Source organism: Lactuca serriola, chromosome 4 (assembly GCF_051521515.1).
Source record: "Lactuca serriola cultivar US96UC23 chromosome 4, Lser_US96UC23_V15, whole genome shotgun sequence".
Classification (NCBI taxonomy): Eukaryota; Viridiplantae; Streptophyta; class Magnoliopsida; order Asterales; family Asteraceae; genus Lactuca; species Lactuca serriola.
In genome coordinates, this window is record NC_136411.1 from 150,052,028 (window position 1) to 150,071,887 (window position 19,860).

The 19,860-nt window shown below is 37.5% G+C and overlaps 1 protein-coding gene across 1 annotated transcript; it reads right to left on the bottom strand.

Annotated features, from left to right (window-relative positions):
• Positions 1-1,248: 1,248 nt before the first annotated feature.
• On the bottom strand, positions 1,249-4,650 carry LOC145100393 (putative serine/threonine protein phosphatase 2A regulatory subunit B''gamma). Its single transcript, XM_079037687.1, has 7 exons — positions 4,192-4,650; positions 3,454-3,669; positions 3,198-3,354; positions 2,994-3,118; positions 2,745-2,870; positions 2,506-2,676; positions 1,249-1,393 (listed from the first exon to the last, which is right to left on the bottom strand). The coding sequence occupies exons 4-6, from the start codon at positions 3,030-3,032 to the stop codon at positions 2,536-2,538; spliced, it is 306 nt and encodes a 101-aa protein (XP_078893813.1). The 5' UTR covers positions 3,033-3,118; positions 3,198-3,354; positions 3,454-3,669; positions 4,192-4,650; the 3' UTR covers positions 1,249-1,393; positions 2,506-2,535.
• Between the last annotated feature and the right edge of the window lie 15,210 nt (positions 4,651-19,860).

Consider the following 19,860-nt stretch of genomic DNA (forward strand, 5'->3'; position numbering starts at 1 on the left):
ATGTTTTTATTAGGCTATCCTTTTAGTTATTTTTAATTGGTTACTTTTTTTTATTTTATTTGTTTTGTCCATTGTATTTGAACGATAGCTTCTAGAATGTGTTTTCCAACTACATTGATATATTTTATTTGTTTTTCTAATTTTTAGTATTATTCTAGAATGTGTTTTCCTTTCCAACTACATTGATATATTTTATTTGTTTTCTTAATTATTAGTATTGTTGTATATTTCTTTTAATTGATTATTTGGTTTCTCTTATACTTTAGTCGCATCGTTGGTTTGATTGTTTCTTTCATTATTTATGATGGTATTGTAGTGTGTAAATTTTTTACCCGAATGATTTTTTTATGTTTCATTTGATTAGTTGTTCAATAAAGACCTTTATTAAGCATGCAATGTTTTTATTTAATTATAATGTAGATTTTTGTTTTCAATATCATATTAGTATATTTATTAGTTGTTAAATGATTTTGATTAGAGTTTGAAATTTTTTTGTATCGGATATATATATATATATATATATATATATATATATATATATATATATATATATATATATATATATATATATATATATAGGTGAGATCTTTGAAAACTTATAGTTTTTCGAGAACCTAAGAACTAAAGGTGGAGCGTTAAATCAAAATTATTTCATTACGGGCATAATCGTCATCTTACCGATCTTATTTAATGTTTAATTGTTTTTTTGTTATTGGAGATATTAATGAAAGTTCTATAAATTAACATAATAAATCAAATTTCGGATTTTTTTTTTTAAAAAAAAAAAAGTAATTTCGGATTTTTTGTTAAAATAATAAATTTTGACTTTGTAATATATATATATATATATATATATATATATATATATATATATATATATATATATATATATATATATATATATTCAAAAAACATTAATTTTAAAATAAATTTGAAAAAATATATACTTTTTTTAAAAACTACAGTTTTTTCAAAAAAAAAAAAATGCACTTTAAAAAAAAGTATTTTAAAAAAAACTACATTTAAAATAAAATATGTATTTTTTTCAAAAAAAGAACTGTAATTTTTTTTCAAAAAATGCATTTAAAAAAACAATTTTTTTAAAAAAGTTAATTTTTAAAAACTAGTAAATTTTAACAAAAAAAACTAGAATATTAAAAAAAAAACTCTTATTTATTTAACAAAAAAATCAACATTTTAGGTGCGTACATTTTTATTAATAAATTTATAAACATAATAGTACACATATTTTATTCGATACAAAATAAAATATAAAAAATAAAAAATACTACGAAGATTCACGGTGATGTCATTTCTTCATATCAAGATTTTCATATTTTCTCCACTTTATCGCTTTTTATTTCTTCAATATTCTCCACAAATTCTTAAAAATCTACAATAAAATTAAAAAAAAAATGATTAATGCAAGAATACTCACAAAAATGCATATGTATATATCATGTAAGATTTAAATCTGATTATATCATGTAAGATACATGTGTTTATATAATGTGATATTCACATGTGATTGTATCTTTTATTATTTAAATGTGAAATTTACAAAAAAAAATTAATTAATGAAGAACACTCACACAAAATGCATGTGTGCATATAGACTTAATTCATATGTGGTTCAATTGTGATTTATATGTGAATCACATGTAATTCATATGTTATTCACTTGTGATTTACATGTGATTAATATGTGAATTACATGTGATTTACACGTAAATCACATATAATTCATATATGATCCACTTATGAATCACATGTAATTCATATGTGATTTACATGTGAATCATAAGTGAATTATATGTTAATTACATGTGAATCACATATAATTCATATTTTCCACCAAGTTCTGTTCCTATAATTCATATGTGATTCACTTGTAAATCACATGTAATTCATATATGATTACATGTGAATCATATGTGAATTACACGTGATTTACATGTGAATCACATGTAATTCATATGTGAATAACATGTTGTGTACATGTGAATCACATGTAATTCATATGTGATTCAATTGTGATTTACATGTGAATCATATGTAATTAATATGTGATTCACTTGTGATTTACATGTGAATCACAAGTGAATCATATGTGAATTACATGTGAATCATATGTAATTAATATGTGAATTGCATGTTATTTACATGTGAATCATATGTAATTCATATGTGAATTACATGTTATTTACATGGGAATCACATATAATTCATATGTGATTAACTTGTGATTTACATGTGAATCACATGTAACTCATATGTGAATTACATGTAAATCACATGTAATTCATATAGAGAAATTGAAGCAGACCAGGTTGGTTTTAGTTATCAAATGATTACTAAAACGCATCAATACTAGAGGCCAACCAAACATGCTAATGAAATATAATGGAATCATGGAAGGAATGGAATGGAAATACAATACTAAAGGCCAACCAAACATGGTAATGGAATGTCAATTCAATTCCATAGTTTTTTGAATAACCTTACCTGAATGAGTAGTAGTGTTTTGAATTGAAATCAAAATGGAGCCTCAAGAGACTCATCCCATATATCCCCACTACCATTAGATGCATTATCTACATCTTCCTCCATTGAAAGCCTTATATATTCCGAATATGCAAGCCGATCCCATTCAGTCAATGTTGGATTCTCACATTCCTGTTTAACAAAAAAATGTTATTTCCATTTCTACCCCTGATGATATTATTAAAGATGAAATGGCTTACTTGGCAAATGAGAAAGGGGTCACGGGATTCAAAGGCCATGAACTTATTAAGGTTAAAGAGGATATTGAAAGTTCTTCCAGAGAGCTTGCTTCCTTTCAAGTCTTGTAATGTAAAATAAGCCTCTTCCTGTAAATAAAAATTATATATAGTTAAAAAGAAAACTAATATGATTGTATAAAATGTTGGTTAAAAATAAAAATTATTTCCATTTCTACCCCTGATGATATTACTAAAGATGGAATGGCTTACCTGGAAAATAAGAAAGGGGTCACGGGATTCAAAGGTCATGAACTTATTAAGGTTAAAGAGGATACTGAAAGTGCTTCCAGAGAGCTTGCTTCCTTTTAAGTCTTTAATGTAAAATAAGCCTCTTCCTGTAAATAAAAATTATATATAGTTAAAAAGAAAACTAATATGATGGTATAAAACTTTGGTTAATAAAATAAAGGGTACCTGTGGTTTAATCATGTCAACTATTTGACATAAAATGTCCTAAAAAAGAACATGCTCTTGAGCCATGCATTCCATCCTATGCAACTCTTCTTCATAGAAGAATTGTAATTCATTCCTAGTCAACACCCCATTTCCATCCAAATATATGCACTTAAACCTGAAAAAACAAATTTAATTTATTTACAGTGTTTGAGTTAGATATCTCAAATCAGGCTGCTTTAGTAATGTATAAATATAATTTATTTGTAGTGTCTACCTGAGGTATGAACTCTCTGACTAGCTCGTTGACTACTTTCAAAGGAGAACTTAAAACAGAGGGGCCCGCCCTTTATTTTGTGACATGTGGCGAACCAGAAGAGCTTCTTGGTGAAAGTGGAGGCACAGAGTTGCTACAAGCAAATTTAGGGCTTGAACTTGTTGCAGATACATTAAATGTAAGCCCTGATTTAGCCTTGCTTACCAAAGACCTCACCTATATACAAAAGGGAAAAGTGGAAAATATAACAACCTTGAGTGGGAAATTGGTAAGATGACAAAAATGCTTATCATGTAAACAAGAATCAACAACAATACAGAAAGTCATGAATAAATAAAAAGGAACTATAATATCAAAAGAGAAACATCTATGAAGGAATGGCCTTACAGTCGCTTAAATAATAGCCTAGAAATAGTTGTACATCATAAGATAAACATATATGAAGGAACATATTTATACAAAATCAAAAACTAATTTACTGAATTGGAACTATAATATCAAAAGTTTGAACTCATACATCGAGAAAAACTATGAAAAGGTTATAAATACCTACAACAAGACCAAATTCAAAAGATGATACTATTTGAAACATAAATTGAATGTAGAGAGCAAAAATCAAACTAATAAAGACGTTGAGTTTACAGTGACATGAAAGTCAGATTTAGGTACAAATGTAAGTTATGGAATTGGAATTGGGATTCTGAATTCTGAAAGATGAAGGAATGTAGTATAACTAACATGTTAAATGGATGAGGTTTCTATGATTGTGAGTTCAATTTCGCTGATAGAATTTGTGTAGAGATTGGAGTTAGTGAATTTTTTCAGTAACCGGATGCCTTTTGTGAAGAACCTGCTCCGGTATACGCTCAATATTTGAAATTGATGCATCATCTCCGGCCTAGAACTCCTCAACAAATCATTGTATTTGATCGCTAGTCATATGGATCCCATCATCGGAGTTTGATTTAATCAGAGGGAGGGCAGGCTATTAGAGGGTGGAGGGAGGCAGATGATTGGGAGAGTCAGTAAAGAATACGAGAAAAGTCGATTTGACGGAGGCGAAGGCAGCAACGACGTCATCTAACGGAGGTGAAGGTGGAGGCAACGACGACGCATCTGGCGGAGGTGAAGGTGACATCGTCCGCTCTCTTGGTTCATGGAAGAAGGGTTTGATCGGTTGATTCCCTTACTGAGTCATTTTCTGTTATCCCTAAAATAACCTCTGTGACATTTTATTAATATACCCCCGCCCTTCTACTATGTTATTTATTTACAAAAATGTCACGATGCATCTTGACCATCATTTTTTTATCTAATGTTCCTATTTTAGTTCTCGGGTTATCGGGAAACTATAAGTTCTTAAATGATCCTTCCTCTCTCTCCCTCTCTCTCTGAAGGGTTATATGGAAAACAAAAAAACCCTAAAAATACATAAAAATACATAAAAAAAATACTTACATTTTTATGATTTTTAGGGTTTTTTGTTTTCCATATATATATAAAATCCCATTTTCACAACAAAAATTTTTATTTTTTATTTAAGGTAAAACTTCACATTATAGAATCTAAATTAAGAAAACATATTTGTTCAAATTACAGTTGTTTATAAATCAGGGTGAGATAGATAATGTTGAATCTCCTTTGTTGTTGATGTGTGTGTATAGTTACGCATTCGTCTTCCCACGATCACCAACACTACCTGAAAAACATTTAATCCACAAGTGTAAGCCAAAGCTTAGTGGGTTCCCTAAAATATCACACACCATAATACATATACAATGTATACACATCGGGCCCTCAGTCACGAAGACTGGATTGCCCTTGGGCCCACAGTCATAAATACTTGATTGCCCCGAGTATGTTGGCCTATCGCTTCAACCTAACCGCTCGCCTGAGTCTCCAACCCACGACTGGTTCTTCTCATGTGTATACAACTTATAGGTGGCTCACATCTGGTATCTTGGCCTACAACACGAATCAGGACTGCCTCAACCTAACCCACCACGATTTGTCGACATATATAATCAAACAAGCAATCAAGTAACACATAATCACATCCGATAATCTACATGATTCTACATGTCGAACAACTTACTACTACTTACTAGGCCTCTCCCAGTACATTACACCACTACTGGTAAATCTCCAAGGAATGCATAACTATATGTAACCAAAGGTGAGATAGATACCCGAACAGATGATCCTACTCTAGAGCCACAACCAAACAAGGAATGGGCAAGAAAGACTAGATCAAGAGTTTTTAGGTTATCCTAAGTAACTACATACAACCCCTAGGGCACCCCACTAGACGATAGCCATCTTATTGGTACTTTAACCAACATATCACTACTCATATATCCTAACATACAAAGACATATACTGCAACATATAGTATATTGAGGAAAGTCACTTGGATCGGAGACCCAAGAAATACAGCGACACACTCACCCTCTACATCGATTGCTCCTGCAAACCGACTAACACCAAAACATGGTAGAACCTTAAACAACAACCCAATTCTTTCAAGTTTGACCCAAATTCAAACTGGTCAAAAAGTTAGCGGTCAACAGTTCAATGACTCTCCACAACGTGACAATCTCTTGGTCACGTCATGGCCAACTAAAGACAAAATAGTCGTGAGGCCTTCAATCGTCACGATGTAATAGGCACCTCTTCATATCGTAAGAACTGGCTCGTGGGCAGCTTAATGGTTTAAGCCCTTAATCCATTCAGCCATACACCCATCTCCTCCCTAAGGCTTCCTTACAACACATAAGCCATAAAAATCATTGCTTTAAAGTCATACATGCTCAATGCAAGTCTTGTGTAACATCCATAAAATTCACAACAAATTTGAACTTTTTAAAACAACCCCAATCGTAAAATGTTTAAAAAATCATTATTTTCAAAGTATTGTTCCATATCAGAGTATCCCACAGATCAAAAGTACATAAACAAAGGATATGTACGGTCATGCCTTCGCCTTCCTGTGATTGTCAGAAGTACCTGAAACAACAACTAAAAACAATAAGCCAAATCTTAGTGAGTTCCCCCAAAGTACCACCATATATATATATATATATATATATATATATATATATATATATATATATATATATATATAACAAACAATAGCATGCATACAGAACCTTCAACCTGACTGGAATGCCCCGTCGGCCTACAAACTATCTGGACCGCTCACAAAACCTTCAGCATGACTGGACCGCCTCACCGTGACTTTAGCCTATCTGGATCGTTCTTCGGGTCTTCACCCTGACTAATCTGCCTCACAGGCCTTCATTTTATCTGGGCCACCCTAGGTCTCTTGGCCTTCAGTCTCCACTGGTCCGCGACAACCCAACCGCACATAACATGTCGACAATACATAACATATAAACATATAACCAGTCAGTACACAACAAGCATATTTAACAGATCACTACAACATACTAACATCCTACATACTAGGATACAGATCTAACAGATCACTACATCATAGCACCATATAGTAAACCAGGATATCAATCCAATGGGCCGACCTTGGTGCCTTCAACCCATAAGTACAGTGAGGAAAACTCACCTTACAGTCTGAATAGTAGTTGATGAGGTCGCGACTCTGAATCTCAAATCTAAATGTCACTTATCCAACCAAATGACCGATTCTCAACCAAAATCCAAAATACCCTAAATAACCTTAAGTCAAATTAGTCAAAGTTAAGGTTAAACTGGTTAAAATCCATAAGTCAACAAAGTCAACATGGTTAAGTCGACCCAGTGAGTGTACGTGGGGCATACTCGCGTTGAATGGAAATGGGGGTGGCTAACTGAGTATGCATAGGTACGTAGTACGTACTCACATGATTTTCTCTTTTAATATTACGGGTTAATACTTTTACTTAATGCATCCAATTGCAAATCCATGGCCAAAATATCATAAAGAGTCATAAAGTTTCCAACTTTAAGACCTTGCATGTCCAATAAGTTCTTAAAACACCAAAACTCAACATCTTAATGCATTAAGACCTTTTAAATTTTGCATAGAGAAAAACCAACCATTTGGAACCCATTTTTATCACTCAAGACCCTTGCAAATGTCTAAAAGGATGACTTTAGGGCTAAGAACATGCTATGCTAATGATTCACCACATTTGGGACAAAAAGGACCTAAAACCAAGCCAAAAACAAGATCTAAAAGAAACTTCACCAAGTTCAAAACTTTACACCTCCAGATGATGCCAAAATGTGTTGTGATTCTGGATCTAAAGAGCTTCACTCCTCCAAGATGGACTCTACTTCTTTCCTTCTTCTTTAAAAGCACAAAACACACACACACAAGCTTAGAAATGCTTCACAATATGTATTAGGGTTGCAAAAACGTTCTAAGAGGATGGAGGCTGATGAAGTGAGGGGAAATGAGGTTATAATGGGGTTTAAATATGAGCAATACCCTAAAAATTAGGGTTTGCATGACTGGTACGTACGCCCTGCGTACAAATGTACGTCTGGAGTATTAGGGCGCACCCTAGTACGCTCAGCGTACACACTTACGCATGGCGTACTCCGCCAAAACCCAAATTATGAAAATGCCACTAGGGCCCTCTTTGCACTCTTTCTTAAACTTAGGGATCAAAATGCAATATAATTCAATTTTAGGGTTAATAATGAAAGTACCTCAAAATAGGATACTATAGTTCTCCCCCACTTGACTTAGACTTCGTCCTCAAAGTCTTCTGCAACGAATAACTCAGGATAATACTCCCTCGTCTCATCTTCCGGCTCCAAGGTCCACTCGGAGCCTCTCTAATGCTACCACTAAACCTTTACCAAAGGTATATCCTTGTTGCGTAGGACCTTCATCTTTTTTTTTTTCCAAAATAGCCACCGGTCTCTCAATATAATTTAGGCACTCGTCGACCTGAATATCATATAAAGGAATCATTGTCTCGTTGTCTAGCACACAATTTCACACTTGAGAGACATGGAAAGTGGTGTGGATCTAACCGAGCTCGCTAGGCAAATCCAACCGGTAAGCTACCCTGCCTACCCTGGCGATCATACGGAAAGGTCCAATATACCGGGGACCCAATTTCCTCATCTTCCTAAAGCGTATCACACCCTTCCAAAGCGAGACCTTCAGGAGCACCATATCGTCAACCTAAAACTCCAGCTATGATCGGCACCGGTCGGCATAGCTCTTCTGCCGAATCTAAGTGGTCTATAGTCTCTGTCTGATCTACTGAATAAACTCCATGGTCTGAAGGACTACTTTAGTCCTTCCCATGACCCTATTACCAACCTCTCCCCAACAAACTGGGGTACGACATCTTCAACCATACAAGAGCTCAAATGGCGGGGCACCAATGCTAGAGTGATAACTGTTGTTGTAGGAGAACTCCTGAAACATCCCAAATATACGACCAAAAAATTCGTTTAAATCATTAATAAAACCATAGTGATCCAAACATCATATAAAATCATAAGTCATTGATATTGCTATATTTATACATGTTTTTAGGCAATATTTATTTACATTTTTATTAATATTTTGGTTATTAGCATAGAATAATGGTACCTATAAGCTTAAATTATATTTTGCAGCCAAATAGAAGCATTTTTTTAGAAAAGGACTAAAAATGACAAAACATGGAACTTTGGAGGCTTGGAGAATAAAAGAAGAAAGAAGCTTACGTAATCTGCTAACTTCACGTCGTGAGGCTTATAGATTCACGACGTGAACACGAATCTTCCAGAAGATAGACATCGCGAAGAAGAGTCATTAGCCAAGATAGATATCTACTATTTACGTCGTGAGACATATCCATTCACGACGTGAGTGCGGAAAAATCAGAAAATATATATTTCCTTGCTCATTACGATTGGGGGACTTTTTGGCTGATTAAGATAGTTCCCGGAGATGAATTTCAGAAGGAGAAAAGGTCTGGAATTGGCTTTCAACACCAAAGGAGAAGAGAAGTTCATAATTGGATTCTAGTTTTGGTGCTTTAATTATGTTTTTGAGTATGAGTTATTTGAGTTTATTTGCTAGGATATCCAGCTAAATCTAGCTACTTCTGTTAGCAAGATTAAGCTGGAACTCATGGTGTTAATACTTTAGATTTGAATTTACTTGTTGGTTATGACTTGTGTTTGATTGATTGAACCTAGCATGTTTGATTTAATGTTTGATTGCTTTAAATTCTTATTCTGTGTAGTTAGTGAATATGAAGCTGCATGAATTTGAATACCTAATAATTCAGTGAACACTCGTTTATTAGAGCTAAGATCAAACCAATCTTAGATAAGTAATTGAATTATGGAATTAACTTGTGTTAGAGAACTCATATTATGACCGTAAGTGTGTTTTCCAGATCAATCTTACATGGATCCAATCATATTCAATAACTGATTCTGTGTTAACTATTGTGTGACCATACATAGAGTTACATGAATTAATTAATGTTAGTAAATTTAGAACTGAATTGCTAATACTAACTTAATTGATAACCAACAGTAATTGTCATACACTACAAGAAAAAGACCCTTTTACGACGCGCAAACCACGACACTCGTTGATTTAAGTTACACAAAAGAGAGTGACATTAAAAAAGTGTCGTCTCTTCAAAAAAATTAAGGATTTATGTCACGGATTATTGCGTGCCCTTAGATTAGTGTCTCATGTAAAAAAAAAAAACACGGAGGGCACTTTATCTAAAATCGTGCGTCCACTGTGAATGTCGCTTTATGTTTTACTCAAAACGCGCGTTCTTGAAAGGGGGAAATGAAATCCCAAAAAATTAAAACCCCGCCTATTCCATGTGAAAAATTAAAACCCGCTCCACTTCCAATTAGGAAGAAAAAAGCCTAGGGTCTTCGTCTTCCTCTCTCTTTCCCTCTAACCTAAAACCCAACCTGTGATTTCATAGAGATTGTTATTACGATTTAAGAAGCAAAGAAGAAGAACAGCAAGGATAGTACTACTAAATTCCACAAAATCGCAGGGACTAGGGCTTTTTGTTTTCAAGAACGGAAACACTTGGTGCTCTCTGGCCTATGCAACATCCCCTTTTTCACGGCCAGAAAAGACCGATTTTGTTTATGCTTTATAAAAATCAGAGTACTTCTTTTAATAAAAATGTTGCGGAATTTGTTCCCAGAAAAACATGATAAATACGTTATTAAAACATTTTCGAAGAAACGTATTTATTTCATTTTAAAACAATTAGGATGTCATCGTTAATACAGAAACATAAGCATAAACAGAACTTACAATTATTTACACTAGTGATCTACATCTCTTTAAATCTCTCAGTGTAATGTCACTTCATATCGTCACATGTGATATAAATAAACTGAGTGGGTCAGGTTGGGAAACCTGGTGAGTACATAGGGTTTTCAACCCACAATAATATAATTCATATGTTCAATCATCAAACAATTAACCCAATTACCCATCCCCATTATCTTCTTTATTCCTAAGTACCTTCCCTAAGGATTTATCCTAAGGGTCGTCTCCTACATCATATTTACCTCTCATCTCCTTACATCGCATTTCCTTATATGTTTGTTCCTAAGGACTCTCCCTAAGGATTGTCGCCTACATCGCATAGACAGTATTGATTCGGGGATTACTCCCTCAATACGTGCCCAACAAGGGTTAGGGTATCATCGCATGAATACGTAGTTACAACATCGCCTAAACTCGTAATTCATAGTAAGGGGTTAGAGTATCATCACATGAATACGTAGTTACAACATCGCCTAAACTTGTAATTCATCACCTACAGGTTATGAGCCTGCTGGTGTTTCCACGGGGTTGTCTATAATAGTTCGTGGTCGCCATCTATATTCTGGTAGATGACTACATCTCCAAATTGCCAGACAAGGTTGTAGTATCCTACATCACCGATTCATCATCACCTATCTATCCTCACCTAATTATCATCACCTTCCTATCATCATCTATATCTCATTATTTTATTTCATCACACACCAACTATTTCATCTACCCATGTTTTATCCCAACATATTTGTAGATATAAAATAAATATACATTTTAAATCATTAAAACATGTATAAAATCATTCATCCAGCATAGACAACAAGTATTCAGATAATATGCACACATAGCACGTAATTTATGTAAAATACTTCATATCTATGTGTAAGATGAAAGGGACCATGCACTCACCTGAAAGGTGGTGACTCAGCACTCGGACAACGCTTCGATACTCTCAAAATAATTTCCTTCGATAAAACCTAGTACCAATACCACTAGGGTTTAGTCTAACGACAACCGCGACAAATTAATTAGTCTGACTATTATTAAGCGTTACTAACACTCAATATAACTCATAATAATAGCCAAAATAATTATTTTAAGGACCTAATAACATTCCTATAATTATTTGAAAGCTATATTAAAAATTGTGTAACCGTAGCACACTTACAACGAATTTATCGAAAACCGGAACTTAATTGGAGCAACGTTTCAAAACCGAAAGGCTCTTTTTCTCGGGACTCCGGGAGCCTTGGGGCTTCCCTCGGGAGCTAGGGATTTTATCTAGGGCTTAGGGGGGTTTAGATGAGCTAGAGAGAGAAACTAGTGAGAGAAAGATATGAGAAATGTGTGTGAAATCCGGAGCACTTCACACCTCTATTTATAGTGCCAGACTTCGGTCATTACGCTGGGCGTAGGGAGGTTACGCGGGTCGTAGTCCTCGGATAAGAATGACAGCTTTGCACCAGCTGGCTCGCACCCCTTCTCGGACCCGGACAAGATCAAGTACGCTGGGCGTACCCAGCTTCGCACACGGGGCGTAAGCGAGACTTCGTGGCGATCATCGGATGCGAGGCGTGATCAGCAAGCAAGGGTCAGGATTTTGGCACGTCATAAATAGAGCAACAGGCTTCGCAAATTTGACTACAAACTTTAAAAATTCGTAACTTTCGCATACGAGCTCCGTTTTCGACGTTCTTTATATCCACGCGAAGGCGGGACGTACTCTACAACTTTCGTTTAGACATCGTCGGCTAATTTTGACTCGATTTTAAATTTTATATTATTAACAGGCCGGGACATGATTGGTCTGTTAAATCCTCATAACTTCTTTATCCGACGTCCGTTTTCACCCATCTTTTTCTCGTTATGCTACTCTTAACGAGATCTTCGATTCTCGTTCAGGTCGTGTTGGCTAAAAACCGCTCGATCTTATATTCGAATTTCGGGTTGTACACTGCTAACTCGAAACTTCGAAAAATCATAACTTCTTCATACGAAGTCAGATTTGGGCGTTCTTTTTATCGGTGTTCTTAGTTTAACATATTCTACGACTTTTGTTTAGATCGCTAAGGCTAAATCTCGCTTTATCGTAAATTCACTATTTACGTTTCCCGGTGTCGTGTCGGTTCCGTCGCGAAACTTCGACGGGTCATAACTTCTTCATTATAACTCGGATTTCGGCGTTCTTTATATGTACGTAAACCTTGTGACATATTCTACAACTCTGTTAAGATTATTTATTCTAAATAATCTTTTGTCGAAAAGTCGTTTCGACCCCTATTGCCTCTAATTGACTAGCCCGGATTTGCGGGCGTTACAATTATCTCCCCCTTAGGATGATTACGTCCCGGAATCATCAACGAAACAGGGTCGTATAATGACTCCATATGTCATCTCTTCATCCTAGGTAATAATTATAACTTCTACATTCCTTCAAGTCTATCTCTCAGACTTATTGACTGTAAGCAGTAGGGGTGCAAACGAGCCGAGCCGAGCTTGAGCCTGGCCAGGCTCAGCTCGGGCTCGTTTAAGTTATAAGAGGCTAGAGCTCGAGCTCGGCTCGATTCGATCTACTTGTACTGAGCTCGGCTCGAGATCTTAAATAATTATGCAAGCTCGACTCGGGCTCGGGCTCGGCTCGTTTTTTGTCTGACTTGCCTAAATAAGCTTAAGCTTGGCTCGACCTCGTTAAGAAGCTCGTTTACTAATACCCTAAATTCCTAATCCACAAATATTTTAATATATAAAAAATAAGAAATTATATTATATAAAGGCTCGTTTAGGCTCGCGAGCCTAATCGAGCTTAGTGACATAGGCTCGAGCTCGAGCTCGTTTAATAAACGAGCTTAATATTAAGCTCGAGCTCGTCTCGGGCTCGTTTAAAATTGGTTTCGAGTCGAGCTTTTAGCGATCCGATCTCGAGTAGCTCATGAGTAGCTTGGCTCGTTTGCACCCCTAGTAAGTAGTACTCGATCGTGCACCTGCTCTCTACCTCGGTTAGACTCCAAATTATGACCTACCATCATGCGATGCACGTTTAGACTCAGGTCTCTTAGTGTCAAATTCTAAAACAAGCTATGCCTTCCTTCATGTTCTAATGTGATATAATCACACTACCAACTTCTTTAACAATGAGCGCGATACTTCTATTGATCGCTTTGATTTTAATCGTTTGGTTTAAGTCGGACGCTACATCAAACTTGCTTCTCTGAACCACGTAACCTACTCATCGTTGTCGGACTCAAAGTGATATGACCATTAGGGTCGGGATAACAACAATCTTCCTAGTAAACAGGTAAAGAAATAAACAAGTAAACAGCAAGAACACTAGAATGGATCAAAGATGTCGAATGATTAATAATCAATCCTCAGAAGAGCTCGATAAAGAACTTCTACTGTAGAGGATATGGATAAGATAAAAACTAACTTGAAGATCGATTAGATCTATAAAACAGGTAAAGAAATAAACAAGTAAACAGCAAGAACACTAGAATGGATCGAAGATGTCAAATGATTAATAATCAATCCTCAGAAGAGCTCGATAAAGAACTTCTACTGTAGAGGATTTAGGGTTTACAAGTATGATTAAGAAAATCTGTAAAGCTATAGTAATTCTGTCAGTTGTTCTTAATCATTAACCTAATATGCATGCAAGCACATTATTATATACTAAACCCTATCAGCTCACGGTTGGACAGGCCCAAACCGGAGAAACAAAACATGGACTATTAACCGAGCCCAATAGACGCAATACATCAAAATGCTAAGCTACCCAACAATCTCCCCCTTTGCGTCAATTGGAGCGAGATCACTTTGTCTTCTTACTTGGGCCAGCGGCAGCATGAACCTTCTTCTTTACAGTCTCAAACAGACGAGAGATGAGCGCGAGGATTGTCTGTCTGAATCGGATATACCACTTTATCATAACGTCAAAGTATTTGATATCATCCGCTGTATTTTCCTTGCACCTGTGGATGATCCCCAGCACATGCTCTAGACAAGCAGTGGTATACAGATGTTTGTCCGCCAAGGCAAAGAGACATTTCTGTCCTTCATTTCTTGTAAACATGACGGAGTTTCGCCTGGCATCAATCTTGCCCATCTGCATCTGGTTTAGATCACTGGCCGAGCCAACAGGAGAGATCTTCGGTTTCTTCTTGAAGACAGATGCAATCTCCTGATCCATCAGGGCTACCTCCATGATATAGCACACCAACATCCTTTCGAGATGGTCAATGATCGGACCATATTCAGCCTCATTAGTCAATAGGATGTTGTGCAGAACGATCCAGTCATGGGGGTTGAGGTTCGGTAGATCTGCTAAAGATATGGCATGTTCGGTTTTTGCAGACCCTATGAGTACTTTGAACCGAACGTTGATAAATCTCCCTTCAGTGTATGGCTTCAGAACCCGAACGTTGATTATCTTCTGAGCGCTCCATGTTTGGTACTGGGGTTGAGCACCCTTCAGATAGAAGTCAATCAATTCCCGATCAACCTCCGGATGAGGATGAGGAATCTCAGCAACGTTGGTGAAGGCGTGAAAGATGAACGCCTTTCGGGTTAAGGGCATGTCGAACTGAGAGTCGACAGAGTTGTAGCAGTCAAAAGAGATTACCGGTTCAAGCCATAAGATACTCGGAGTATCGATTGCCTCCTTTAACATCCTCTCGAGAGTCCAAGCAGGGAAAAGAGTCTTCCTGCTCTCGAGAAGGTCGTGGGCTTCTTTCTGTTTGCGTTCAGCTTCTCTTGCCACACAAACATTATCATCTTCAGTATTGCGACGACTTTTGCGGTGCAACAAGTCGGCAATGGTTTCATTGTCTTCATCCTCTTCTTCCTCAGCCAGTTTCTTGCCTTTATCCTTCACACCCGAACCAGAAGCTTGACCTGTCGGAGGAGGTTCAGTTGTGTGAGTTGCTTTCGAGGAATGAGGGGGTTGCGATCCGGACTCCTTTTCTCCCCCTTGTTTCGGAGTGGACACGAAACTAGGTAGCCCTTCTATTTTACTGAGCAGATCCAGGGCAGGAGCGAGTTTCTCTGCAAGGGTTCGCCTCACAGAATGGTTCAGGATCAGATCGTGCGCTTCTAGGATGTTGGATATAGCTGAGTGTACATCCGAAACACACGTCTTGATAACTTCCCATTCGGATCGAAGAGCCTCAATTTGTTGTTGAGAATTGGAAAGTTGAGCACTCTTGACCTTTAGGGCAGTGGTCTTCCTTGCCAGAACATCCATCAACGAGTTTTCAGTGGCCAGATCCTCTTGGAGTTTAGAGAGGCGCTTGTCAATAGATGTACGGAAGGCAGAGTTGTCGTCTGTCAAAGATTGATGAAGGGTGGAAAAGGACTTAAACTCTGTAGAGACGAACGTGGCCAACTGTTGAACAATTAGTTCCAACGTTGTCTTGGTAGCAGCAGCAATCTCCTGTAAAGATTGTAACAGGGCAGAGGCATCAGAGAATAGTTTATCGACTTTTGCGGTCGCAGCCTCACAAGCTTTCGTCGAGGCGTTTATGGCGGCGGTGGCAGAAGCGACCGAATCTTGCTGAGCCCTAGAGAAGGCATCAACAATCTTCTGAAGAGTAGCTTCAGAGAGAGATGATTGTGAAGTAGAGGAAGAGGCAATGAGCAAGTCGACCTTGTCATGAAGCTCCTTAAGATGTTTCTTCGTTACTGGAGCATCCTCATCATCGTCGCTCTACACTTGAAACAAACTATAATAGACCGAATCAAATGTCATATTTTCCCCTCCAAGGAAAGGGTTATCTCCGTCAGAGGCATGACCGGGAGATGGTGGTAGTGGTGAAGCTGGTGGTGTAGTGGTATGGGTAGGTTCGGGTTGTGTTTGGGTAGGGGTAGGTTCGGTTGTGTGTATGGGTTCGGTTACTGGTGGTGGTTCGGTTGCATCGGTATGAACCCCCGTATCAGATACGTTGGTTGTAACCTTTGCTGTGGATGTGGTTGTAGCATCGGTGAAGATGGGTGGTGGCATTGGGATGGAAGTGTTTGGAATATGGGTAAAGGGGTTTATGGTGGGAAGGAAGTAGGAATGGTTTGAGTGGGAGAGGGAATTGGAGAGGTATGGATTTCCATTTCAGGGGTAGGTGATCTGGGTGGGGTGTTGCCTCTTGGAGAGCCATCCGAATCCGAACTCTCATTGTCCGACTCACTCGAAGAGGAAGCGATAATGAGTTTTCGCTTGGGTTGAGTCTTTCGCCTCTTCTGCTGCGGGGACTGAGCAACTTTCGTTGATTTCCTCTTCCTAGGAGAAGGGCCTTTAGCCCCTTTCGCCACCTGCTTGCCTTTATCTGCCTTTTTGCCTCTCGGAGCAGGCCTATCGGCATCGTGAATGGACTTTAGCATCTCCGGCGTGAGATCCCTTGGACCAGACTGCTTGAACTCCTTGTAGGTCCGGATGATCCTGCTGTCAGCAGGAACATCAGCGTACATGGTCTCCGGAATGGAACCATTGAAAGGAAATTTCGATGCATCGGAGACGATGATCTTTGTGGTGTGGAACGTACCAATCGAAGACATCGGTGCGCCGGCGACAGTGGGAATGTTGTACTTGTCCATAACCCACTTCATTATCAGGGTCCAAAACCTCGCATACGACACCTCAGAATGTCGTGAAGAAGAGGATAAGCTTTGAATGAGTTGTTGCCAGAGAACCAACCCATAGTCGACATTGACACCGTTGTAAAATCCGTACAGAATGGACAGTAATAGTCGACTGGAGCCATCTGAACCAGAGCTCCGTTCTGAAAGACCCTTGAATAGCACAGTGAACATTCCGTTCCACTGTGGCAGTAAACATGACTTTTTGAACTTTGCGATGGAGGTAAGCACCTCCGTGTACCCCATATTGTAGAACATATTGAAGAGATTCCCCATCGGAATAGTCTCTGGATTAACTCTTGAAGGGTCAGCTTCAAACCCTAGCAGTGAGCCAAATCGTTGCTTGGAAATTGAGGCTTTGTGATGAGCAACTTCGAAGAATATCCTGTCGACAACTTTATCGTAATGCGCCGTCGCGTAGATCTGTGATAGAAACTCCATGGGTACAGACTCCACCCTCGAAAGTGCAGGTGCTATTGGCGAATACTTCAAGCACTCGATGATTGGGAAAATGTAGGAGTCATATGCTTGAGGGGTTAAATAGATTACGAGACACTGTTGAGGGCGAACGGGCAGAATGTGAGAAGTAGCATGAACGGAGGATGAATCTGCCATTGTTGAAGAGAGGGAAGAAGATGATGAACAGTTAGGGAATTCTTTTGCTCTGGGAATTCTGATTGCAGTAAAGAGGTAAATGGTAGATGCCAACGCCTTTTTATACTGGGGTTTAAGGTGAGAGAAAGATCTTCCCAAATCTTCTATCGAAATACCAAGAGTTTTTCGGAGTGACTGATGCGTGACAGTTGTGGAACCGATGATCACGCATGAGAGAGAATGTCAGATTCCGAAGAACACGCCTCCCATCAAGCGCCGTTTCTGATGAACCGTTTCAAATTCACACGCGCCTTTCTGTGCCAGAGAAGAACCGTTTCAATTCTCACACGTGTCTGCGACGTCAGTTAGAGATAGACGCTTCAAATTCGCACGCGTTCCCTATTCCGCCGTTTGAAATCAAATCAATTAATCTCCCGCCTGAGTCAGCAACTCTTCATCTTATCCCTTTAAAGTGTAACGGCATCTTTTGCATAATACGCCCACGTAGATTAAAATTGACCACGACGAATAATTAACCACCAATCCAATGAAACAGCCTGTAATTATTAGAACCAGAATTTTGGAAAATCAAAGATTTCCGTGCTAAGAGTGTAAAAGAAAAGAAATAAAGCAAATCTTTTTGGGAATAACTGTGATGTCAATAAAGACACGAAACAAATGATCCCAGGCACGAATCTCTTCCTTCAAAGTCAAGAGAGACCTTAAAGTGTTAGTGTGGTTTCCCGTTGAATAACGATCAAACACTTATTAAGAAGTGTTGAAAGGCTTCTTTTAATTAGGCTTCTTAGGGTGGCTTAAGCTTTGATGCAACAGTCCTAATCTTGAAATAAGATAGAAAGTGAACAAAGTACTTGTGAGACCGGTGTAGTCTGTTGAACAAGTAGGTAGGAATTAATTTTAATGTGGTTTGGAAAATATAAAATCTCAATAAAAAAATTAAAACTGGATCCCAAGGGAAGAAATGTTATGGTGTTTAACAATTTCATAGGAATCACACAAAATAAAAATTTGAGATTTCATGAAGATACATCCGTCAATTCTTTGGTGTAAACTTGAGCAAATTAATTGTTCACCGTCAATTCAGATTTGGTATTGAATTTTGGGTTTCACTCAGCTCGTAGTGGCACGAAACTAAGATCATAAACACAGTTGTTGAGTAACCATAAACCTCAGTGGTAATTTCTGAGAGTCTCAAGGGTTACGTTGGTGAAATGAATTTGATGGAGAAATGTAATGGAGATGGTGTAAGAAATCAAAGTACCTCTACTGCGAAAAGTAGGACCAAACAGAAAACTCTTATCTCATGTGAGAAGAGAGTTAGGTAGCTCACGATTAGAATAAGTGTGGTAGCCTAATTGGGAAGACAAGGTTTGTGTATACCAAGTCATTAAGACTATTATTCAGAATCTGATGAGGCTTTGGGCACATACAGCAGCATGCTTCTAGGGACACTTAACTAATTCAACAATTTCCCCATTAACAGCCACTCATAAAAAAAATAAAATTAAAGACAAAAAGCAAAGAAAGAACAAAATATTTTTGGAGTTTTTGATATGTAAAAAAAATAAATAATAAGACTGAGAAAGAAAATAAAAGAAAAAAAAAACTTTGGAACATTGGAACCGAACCCGAGCGTTCGGTTGATTTCGGTTGTGAAAAATTTTGAAAAACCGAACCCGAGCGTTCGGTTGGTTTCGGTTTTGAAAAATTTTGAAAAACCGAACCCGAGCATTCGGTTGGTTTCGGTTTTGAAAAATTTAGGAAAACCGAACCAGAGCGTTCGGTTGGTTTCGGTTTTCAAAAATTTTGAAAAACCGAACCCGAACCTTCGGTTGGTTTCGGTTTTGAAAATTTTTGGAAAACCGAACCCGAGCGTTCGGTTGGTTTCGGTT